Here is a 10,824-nt window from a genome sequence, read left to right as displayed (position 1 = left end):
GTTCTCGGAGCTTTATAGCTTGATGCTGGCTACCCTTTTGGATTTTTGTTAATCGTGAAATATTATGCAATCATTTCTTTTTTTTATCTTTTATTAAAATATATACTTCAAAAAACAAAACGTTTGCATTAACATCAAGTTCGTATTCAAATAGCAAGTTAATTAAATTTAAAATAGGACCGTATGAATTTCTTTGTACATTTCAGAGTAAAGACTGTATTTAGTTCTACAAGTGAGCTCATATTTTAGTAGACCACCAATTGCAATATTTTTCTCCATTTGCCAATACTTGTGAATAGTCCATTTTCCGATCAGTATAAGAAAATTAACAAAGGTTTCATCATCTTGAGAAATATTATTCATACAACAATAAAGTACAATGTGTTTTTCTTTTATGTACATTTGCGTTTTCAAAAGTTTACTAAGAATACATTCTATATTATTCCAAACAACTTTAGCAATTTGACACCGTAAAAATCTGTGTTCGAGGGTATCTACCTCCTTACACACTTTACAATTCATTGACGTTCTCTTGTTCCAAAAGTAGAGAAATTTATTACATGGAATAATCCGTGACAAAAATTTCCAACTAAATTCTATCAATTTAAACTCTTTTGTCAGTGATTTTGTTAGACTCCAACATTTATTGAGTTTAATATCCTCAAGTGAAATCTGTATTCTGTGACACCATTTTTTGAGAGATTTTGAAGGACAGCTGTGATCTATGGTTAAAATCGTATACATTTGTTTACATGTAAGTTTCTGTAAGGGAACTCTGTCGCTTTTGCTTAAAACAGAAAGGTTATTATATCCATTGTCTACAAATAAGATATTCAAAAACGTTGACCATTTGACAGAAGCGTTTTCATTTGGTTGAATACAACGCTTTCTTAAAAGCCATGATTTCAAAACTTGCTTGTAAGAGGCTGGTAAACTGTCAGTGTGTTCTGCAAAGTTTTGTGACATATGACATTGATGGAATAACGTAGTCGATAGCGATACATAATACAATGGAATGTATAACCAGCTTTCATCTTTCGCACCAATAATACGTTTCACCCAAATAATCTTAAGTGCATCCACCTGTGCTTTGAAGTCGGGGTATTTGACACCTCCTACGTTGTAGCATTGTTTTTGTTGTTAATTTACCACCTATTCCTGGATTTCCACACAAAATTGAAAACCAGGTTTTGCACTGCGTCTAATATATGCTCAGGTATAGCAATACAAAAGGCTAAATAAAGTACTTGTGACAAGGCTAACGACTTTGTAATAAGAATTCTACCATACAATGTTAAGTTTCTGGATTTAAAGGCATTAAAAACAGATTCTAATTTAGCGACTTTACTGTCCCAATTCAGCTGCTTGCACTTCGCTTCCTCCGAAATAGACACCGAGTGTTTTGACAGGTTCTGTTGTCCACTTGAAGTCGCTGATGTTTTCGTTTGAGCCTTGGCAGGTTCCCAGCCACACAGCTTCAGATTTGCTCTGATTCATCTTCAAACCACTACATTTGCTAAAACTTTCCATTACTCGTAGACTTAAGTATATTGAGTGCAAGTCTTGAAGAAACAACGTTGTGTCATCAGCATAGAGTAGTATCTTTATTTCCTTCTCTGGTATGTGAGCTGATCTTTTAAATGGGATACGGATGCCTCTGATGTCGCTTGTTTGCCTTATTTTAAATGCTAGAGGTTCGATCACAAGTAGAAACAGAAGAGCAGATATCGGGCAACCTTGCCGCACACCGCGCTGTAAATCGAAGAAAGCACTACAATGCCCTTTGTAAATTATACAGCTCTATACAGACGCATAGAGCGTATTCACCCATTGTCTAAAAGAAACGCCGAGATTTACATATTCCAAAACTTGTTGCATGAATTTCCAGTTGACAGTATTAAAGCTTTTTCGTAGTCGACAAAAAGAGCATAGCCTTTTTTTTTCAATCGTTTTGTAAAATGAAAAATATCATCAATAATACGAACGTTTTCGCCAATGTAACGGCCTCGTAAATAACCCGTTTGATCTCTGTGTATGATAGATGGCAGTACACGTTTCAGTCTGTTGGCCAGTACATGTGCTATAATCTTGTAATCTATGTTAAGCAACGTTATTGGTCTCCAATTTCGCAGATCGTCTTCATTTCCTTTCTTGAATATTAATGAAATTACTCCTCTGGTTTGTGACACACTGAGTTTCCCATCTTCGTAAGCTGAATTTATGGCGTCAAGGAGATGTGTCTTGATTTCTTTCCAGAAATGTTGGTAGAATTTAAGTTGTTAGGCTATCGGTTCCCGGTGATTTGTTTCTCTTCATTTTCCGAACAGCGATGTGACACTCGCCTTCTGTTAGTAGACCTTCGCATGTGTCTATTTCTGCTTCTGATAATGATGGCATTATGACGTCATCAAGGAACTCATGAAGGTCAATATTTTGTTTTTGTTCTTCATAAAGTTTCTCATAGAAGTTTGCAGCTTCTTTCAAGATATCGCTTGTTTCAGTAGCAAATGAATTTTGTCCTATTTTAAGTCTTGTGATTTCTTTTAGTTTTGCGTTTTTCTTTTCACAGCCTAAAAAATATCTTGTGCTTCTTTCTTCTTCTTCAATCCATTTCACTCTGGAACATATGTACGCGCCTTCAGCCAGCCATACATTCAGTTTCTCTAGTTTCTTTTTTTGTATTGCCATAACTCTGGATATTTTCATCGGTTGGATTCTCTAACAGTCTTTCTTCCTCTTTCTTCAGCTGATCTTCTAGATGTTTAATCTCGTTTTTCTTGTTCATTGATTTATTTTACAGAATTGTATGGTTTTTTCTTTAATATTAATTTTGATCTGATCCCATTTAATGCCTGATTTGAAATGTTGATATTCGCGTGCAGTGCTTGCGATGGTTTCTTTGATCATGTTGTTGTACTCCTCTTCACAAATTAAACTTTTGTTGAACTTCCAGAGTCCTTGACCACGTTTCTCAGTTTCAGTTGAACAAAAACTGCCATGTGGTCCGTTTCAACGGCTGGTCTAATGTCTGCTTTTGTGACATTTCTCTTGAGGTCTTTCGAAATGAGGAACATGTCTAATCTACTGTGGATAGAGTTGTTTGTAAATCTTCTCCAAGTAAACTGTAACGAATTGGGATGAAGTTCTCTCCATATGTCAATCAAAATTTTGTTCAGACATTACTTTTTTCAATTTTGACGCAGATGTGTCTTTTTTCTTACAAATTGAGTTTTTATCTAGGTTGGCATTTAAGATACAATTGAAATCACCACCGAAAATTATCGTATGACATTTCTCCATTGAATTCAGCAAATCATTGGCTTTATCAAAAAACAAGCATCAGTGATATTTGGTGCATAAATGCAAACTATTGAGAGATTCTGTGTCTCGAGCTTACAAGTTATCGAGACGAAACGGCCATCGCTATCGCTAACTTTACTTTCAACAAGAACATTTTTACAATTTGAAAGAAGCAGAATAGCGACTCCCTGGCTGTTTGATTTGCCGTTTGAAAAGAAAACGTTAACATTCATACCAAAATCATATTTCCATTCTTCCCACTCATCACCGAAAGCATGTGTCTCCTGGACACAAACAATATTGGCTTTTTGTGCTCTAAACCAATGTAAAAGTCGTCGACGTTTTTGTTTTTGTTAGACCTCTCACATTTACAGATAAAAAGTTCAAATTGTTCATTATGTTCAAAGAAAACCAGAGAAAAGTTCCGAGTTTATTTTCTTCTTCTTTTCGTCTTCTTCTTTTTACCTTTCACCGTAATTTAACTTACTTTTGAATTGTCCTTTTCTAACGCACTTGTTGACGCAGACGTTCATCTTCCTGATGTCGTTGTGTTACATGGTTTTGATGTTAGCAGTGTGCTTTCATCACTTTCCCTTTCTCTTTTCCAGTTGTCGTCGTCGAGAAAGTTGATTGGATCACCGCTCCCATGATCGACTTCATGTTTGAGGCTGATGATGCATCACCGTGGCTGCTATGACCTCCTGAAGTCGAAAGTTTTGGTAAAGCTGGTAGCTCCTTTCTCATGTACCCGGATATCGTTCTGGAACGTTGTCTAGTAAACGCGGCAGCGTCAATCTCGTTTGATGACTTATTGACGTTGGAGTCTGTACCGTCTATGGCTGGTGTTGGTTGTTCAGGTTCTCGGCTGGTTTGTTTGGGCACATCAACAATCATTTCTCATAAGTTACACTATTTGAGTAATACAAACTCCCCCCACTCTCTACTTGCCAGCTTTCATATTCGTAAGGTATAAAATTGGTAAACTTTAGATCAATGTCTCAGCTGTTATTATAACACGCCATATGCTCAGTCCGTGTCGCGATTTGCCCGAATACATCACGTGACGAAAAAATAGATACGTCTTGTCCCCATCGGATCGACAAAAGTGACGTCAGAGGGCATATTTTGAAAAGCTATTTCCCTAGGGAATTAGTTCTGACCAAATTTGAAAAAGTGCCCGGTCACGTGACCATAGTGTCGTCTGCAGCTTTGCAACAATGGCGGGTGACTAGAACGTGATGTGCGTCCGGGATAGGTGATGACACATTCTCTAAAACAGATTTTCTATCATTTTCCAACATTCCAACGTAAAAGCGTAGGAACTTAAACAGCTCATCGACGGAAAAGATTAAAGTGCAACTAAGGATGTCGCTAATAAACACCAATTGCCTGGTCATGAGGGCTATAGCGCCCGTCTATTACCCCGAGGGGCCGTGTGTTACCAGAAACACATCGCTATTCCCCGAGGCCGTAGGCCGAGGGGTATAGCAATGTGTTTCTGGTAACACACGGCCACGAACGGTAATGGACGAGCGCTATAGCCCGAATAAAGACCAGGCTATAGGTGTTTTATAACTCACCACATGCTCATGTTGCATTGTTACATAGCTTTTGATGTGTTTTGATATTTTGCTCCGCAACAATCCATTGTGACAAGTTCACTGGGCGATGGTTCCACAGCGGTTTCAGTTGTACGTGGTACCACTTTCTTTCAAAAAATATTCTAAACATACCTAGCGACATCCTTAGTTGCACTTTAATCTTTTCCGTCGATGAGCTGTTCAAGTTCCTACGCTGTTGGAATGTTGGAAAATGTTGGAAAATCTGTTTTAGAGAATGTGTCGTCACCTATACCGGACGCATATCACGTTCTAGTCACCCGCCATTGTTGCAAAGATGCAGACGACACTACGGTCACGTGACCAAGCACTTTTCCAAATTTGGTCAGGACTATTTCCTTAGGGAAATAGCTTTTCAAAAAATGCCTGACGTCACTTTTATCGATCCGGTGGGGACTAGACGTATCTATTTTCTCGTCACGTGACGTATTCTGGCGAATCGCGACAGGGAATGAGCATATGGCATGTTATAATTATGCTTAGAATATATTTTGAAAGAAAGTGGTACCACGTACAACTGAAACCGCTGTGGAAACATCGCCCGGTAAACTTGTCAAAATGGATTGTTGCGCTGCAAAATATCAAAACACATTAAAAACTATATAACAATACAACATGATCATTTGTTGTGTTATCAAACACCTATAGCCTGGTCTTTATTCGGGCTATAGCGCCCGTTCATTGCCGCTCGTGGTCGTATGTTACCAGAAACACATCGCTATACACTCAGTGTGACAGTTTTCGGACAGGGTAATGAATTTCGCCCAAAGCCATTTCATAAATGACGAGCACTACGAAATCTTATTATCATACCTTTAAAAACTTTATTGTGTTTATCCTCAAACTATTAACGCCGACAGAAGCGGCATTTAGGGGGTCAAAGTTGCCAAATTTTTGACCCATGTTGAGAGAGTAGTAATCGGACTGCTATCGCAGTAATCGGACGTCGTATTTAGAATACGATTATAGGGGCTAAATACTGATATTTTGAAACTTCGAACCCCGATTTTCAATTTCTATGTGTTTAGAAAACTATATGGAAATATTTCGTGATAATAAGTAACGTTTAATCCATGGACGACCAACTAAAGTTTCGACGTGTATAGCGCCTAGATATCGGACACGGGCTGTCTTTGTGTGTTGCGTTCGACACCTTGTGTCGTACGGTGTGGCTAACTTCGCCAAGTTTGTAGCGCCCGAAATAGCTTCTACCGAAAAAAAATCCAAAACGGGACAGCAGCGTCACGTGACTTAATATGCGTTAGCATGACTTGTAAAACGCTATCAATACGGAGCGAAGTGAGTACAACGAACAGCATGTCATTAAATGTCCGAAAACTGAGGTCGCCCGAACGCTGTCACACTGAGTGTACCCCTCGGCCTACGGCCTCGGGGAATAGCGATGTGTTTCTGGTAACACACGGCCCCTCGGGGTAATAGACAGGCACTATAGCCCTCATGACCAGGCAATAGGTGTTTAATATAATACATCCACTTCACCTAACTGTCACGTGGAAGGGTTTTGAGCTGGGGAACATAATGGGGGAATTTCACTCATTTGCTAGAGCTAACTCGCTTGGCTAAGACTGAGCTGAGAGGTACCTAGACAGAATAGAATTTGGCTTTAATTTTGAAATACCCACAACCCCTATCAAAGTCAGATTGATATCATAATATAATCTTCGAAGTGCATATGCACCGACGTCTTTAAGACCAAGGCGTCATAGTCGTTAATTAGTTTAATTAATTTTACCATAAGCAAAAGAAATCTAGATAATCGGTGAAAGTAAGTGACAGTACGTGAGAGTTAAAAACATTGGCGCGCTTAGTGGGCGACGCCGTTCAAGGTCATGCTAGCGAGACATGAGGAATGTAAAAGCATGGGTTTAAAAAATCTTTTATGATTTTAAAAAATATACTTTTTGATGTATGTGAATGACAAATAAATGCCAAGAACACCCAGACACACAGTGAATTACCATCTTGCAAATTATCTCCTTTATTGGTCATATCAGTTAAATCGATCGAAAAGAAAAAGTAAACTACTATGAGAAATCAGTGCCATCTTTTACTTGGCTCCGCCTACATCGCCTGGTGTTTCGAAAATTGACGTTACGGACGATGTAACATACTACGCCTCTTTGCTGTCATCGAGTAGTCTAGAATATAAATTTTGGTGAGTAGTTTTCGAGAGTAGATCTCCACTGTTGTCGTTAGTCTATGATTTTTCTAAGGACAGAAATTACGAAGTCGGAAGATAGTCAATGGATGTAATTCTGGATAACAGGAGGCAAAAACTATGCATACTGAAGAATGTGGGCCTCCAATTTGCGCCTAGTATGGCGAGCGTATAGGACAGCGGCTACCGCCATAGCACTTCCCATCACGAAGACAACCATTGCAGCATAGATCATAATCCACTGGCTGGTACTCTCAACAATAGTATCCTTGCCTTGGGACAAACCTGCAAAATTTGAATGCAAATTTTTGCATTAGTTATTTTAAAAAATTTAAAATATGTACCCTAGTATAACAGCTTATTATGTGCTGTCGTTTATGTGTAGCATTGTGTTTTGTGAAAGACAGGGGACTGGGCACAGCGGAAGTAAAACTTGACCAGAAAGTAATGTTTCTTAATCCATGTGTATATAGATTAAGCAGCACAACATATTCAGTGTAATTGCAAAACATGTACCGTGTTTAATCTTTTGTTTCATAAATGTACCATCGTCGTATTAAAGTCTGGATGGATAGACATACCGTGTACGATGGCGATATCCCCGCGATACAGATTGATAGGCCCCTGTGTCAGGGTTCGTGACCCGAGAGATGAAACTTCTCTGACGTCACGTCTGTGTCGAAGCACGCATCCATGCTGACATCGGGAGGACGGATCTGTAGCGTTACACACCAACATATCGCAGTGAATGTAGACCTGTTAAATGAGAATGCCACGACATTTTATTATGTATAAAAATCGGTTTAGCGATAAGATATGGCGTCAAGGAATGGAAGTAAACGATAACAGTTCATAACCTTCAATGTTCACACATATATACAAGTGATAGGAGAATAAAACCGCAAAAGTACAAATCATTACTATGGAGAGCCCATTATTTACCTTAAATCATGAATTTGGGATATTAAAATTCAGATGTAATAGTGTTAAAGGATGCCGCTCAGTACATTGGTCGGTGACTCGACATTTTTTATCACATGTATACTATTGTTAATATTTGTTACGTAATTAAAGCTTAAGAATCGAAGAATTGAATGATGCCAAAAAAGCAACGATTTTACAACTTAATATCGATAAAATAGTTCTCACTTTTAAGTTTGCGTCAGTGTTCCTTGTAGTTAAAAGGGTAAATGACATAAATGGCCTTCATTAAGGTAGAATACGCCTAGGGGACAGATATTCGGACCGTAAAACTTTTACAATATTCCTTTAGCCTAACACTCTCAGGGGCTGATTTTGAAGCTTATAAAGTAAATAAAGTCTTCACCGACTCAGTTTTGTGACTAACATATATATTCAACCATAGAGATAACACAGGGATGAGGCCATTTTGAACTTAAAATATCGATAAATGTCGGGTAATTTGTTTCTCGAGAACCAAAATTTACATTGCGACCCCCGATTTTTCTTTTCTTGATTGTGAAAGATAATGGTTGAAATACTCCTTGAGGGAGGTTTGAGCAAAATTTTAAATATTTTTCGGGTTGCGAACTACCCTATTGACAAATCAGCATATATTTCTACCCATAGGGTGTAGAGAATCTTTTGTAAAACAAAACGAAAACGTTGAACTTCGGCTTAATTGATATCGTTGAGAAAACAAGTCTTGGTCCAATCGTTTGCGATCATGTGTCAACAGTGATTGGTACAATCAACTGATATACCTTGCAATGAACATACAATTAACACACAAAATACTTTGCCAAGGCAATTGTACGCACTTGGACGTGAATAAAATGGCACAAACAAGTGATGCAAAGGGAGGATTGGACCTAACCGAAAGAGTAAACACGTGGATACTTACAAGACTAGTCGAACTTTCCACAAAATCAAACGCCTCGATTGAGAAATGCTTCTCTGAAGGATTATCAACGGGATGTAGCTGTACGGTCGCATCCTTGATGCATCTGGAATAAATAGACAGGCTGCATCAGGTACAGATATTGCCACTTTTGAATTTCAGAGCCCTAACTAAACATTGGTTACACATACACCAACACAGTCAACTTGAAGTTTTTGGGATACAGCGATAACGTCGAAGCCTTTAGTTGAAACCGAGGGCAGTTTGTACAGGTTTATAATTACGCCAAAAGGGAGAGTTGGTATTTGAGGTTCCAGCAAGGATGTAAATTTCAATGATGATTGAAGCTGTGTGTAATCGAATTCTTGAAATATATTTATAATGGAGCTCTTCAGGGAATGCTTTGGATTGCTGCATTTCGTAGAGAGAATGGGGTGCAAATTAATACACACTGTGTTTTCGACCAGTACAATAACGACAAATCAGTTATCAATTACCCGTTTTCAATAAAGACGTATTGAGTAGAGTGGTTCGGATCGTCAGTCGGAGTTCCTTTGCACGTATCAAGGAATAACTCCAAATCCGTTGTGTTGGTCTCCACGGCAGCACCTACATAGATCCTCTCTCCAAGACTTACTTCGATCGGATACTCGTAGTCATAGTAAGGCGTTTCGTAGCTGACGTCGTGATAGAAGTCAAGATTGAATGAAAAGTTCCCTTGACCTGTCTCCGTCAAGTACAATTTCTCGCTGTCAACGACAAAGCTGGCATCGGCCCGGCCTTTCCTTGAGTACACACATTCAAAGGGTATCTCAACTTCTCTCAACCGCCTGATAACATCTTCATCCGTGAAACGATTGGAGACTGTGTTTTGGTAGATGATGTGATGTGACGTTTCCTATTTAATGGAAAGTGCAAAACGTTCAGACTTGTTGGTCACAAAGTGCATATACTGTCTAGCTCACAAATATTCTACTACCTAAAGCGATGGTTTGCGTTTGATTGAAGTAAACTTTCTGAGCAAGAAAACAGAGAAAAGTTACCGTGAACTAAATATTCTGAACTAACAAGTGAAGAATAGGCAAGGGACATGGATGTGGCCTGCTTTTGTTCAGAACATGTTTAGAATATATCGTCGAGGTGAATGCAAGCTAGTGAAGCGAAAGTCCTCGAAAATTTCTGAAGGGTTGCTATACGTGGAAGATTTAGAGAATTGATGCTAAAACTAAAGCAAGAAGGAGTGCATATCATATTGATTTACGTAAATAAAACACTGAAGAATCTTCCGGCTGTGTTTTACACTCAGATTTAATAACACCAATTTTGAAAATATGATGTCGATATATTTAAACTTGTTTCAATCTGATGACATCTAATTTTTTATCGTTGCAGTACTTAAAATTATAGTTCCCCCTAGGAAAATTTTCCGCAAAATGTAACGTCAACCATTGTGTGATTTTTGCATTATGTTACTTTGAAATAAGAGTAGTGATAGTTCCGAATACCGAATCCGATACAGAGTAACGGTAGCTCCGCAGAACCATGGTTGAGTTACGGTAAAATCCTTACTGTAAAAGTAGTACCACAGGCCGAATGGGTAGTTTCAAATGTAACGTGAGTGACATTGCTGTAGCCTGTACACTCCGGATCAACCAATTGAAGGTCATTCTCATCCATTCCTCCTAATATTGATCGATTAATGTCAATCTTCATCGACGTCTTGGCACACGTGACAGTCACACCTTTAAAAAAGCGTTCGCAGAAAAGGAATAAATAATGATATTAAGAATTTGCCGTCATGTCAGCAATCACTTCCTGACTTCAACGACTAAAAACATGTTAAAACGAGTTTTCAAGTGTGATAT

At 38.5% G+C, this 10,824-nt stretch overlaps 1 protein-coding gene across 25 annotated transcripts in view; it reads right to left on the bottom strand.

Annotated features, from left to right (window-relative positions):
- Nucleotides 1-6,894: 6,894 nt before the first annotated feature.
- The window catches only part of LOC139121859 (scavenger receptor cysteine-rich domain-containing protein DMBT1-like), a 42,581-nt gene continuing 38,651 nt past the window's right edge, over nt 6,895-10,824 (bottom strand). For all 25 annotated transcript variants that reach the window (XM_070687091.1, XM_070687098.1, XM_070687095.1 and 22 more), the window contains 5 exons: nt 10,529-10,701; nt 9,457-9,857; nt 8,963-9,065; nt 7,680-7,854; nt 6,895-7,383 (listed from right to left, as the gene is read on the bottom strand). In XM_070687091.1, coding sequence (XP_070543192.1) covers nt 7,217-7,383; nt 7,680-7,854; nt 8,963-9,065; nt 9,457-9,857; nt 10,529-10,701 — 1,019 coding nt within the window. In that variant the 3' untranslated portion in view covers nt 6,895-7,216. The remainder of the gene's footprint in view (nt 7,384-7,679; nt 7,855-8,962; nt 9,066-9,456; nt 9,858-10,528; nt 10,702-10,824) is intronic.

Source organism: Ptychodera flava, chromosome 21 (genome assembly GCF_041260155.1).
Source record: "Ptychodera flava strain L36383 chromosome 21, AS_Pfla_20210202, whole genome shotgun sequence".
Classification (NCBI taxonomy): domain Eukaryota; kingdom Metazoa; phylum Hemichordata; class Enteropneusta; family Ptychoderidae; genus Ptychodera; species Ptychodera flava.
The sequence above is the reverse complement of the archived record's forward strand: the minus strand, read 5'-3'. Positions and strand labels throughout refer to the sequence as shown.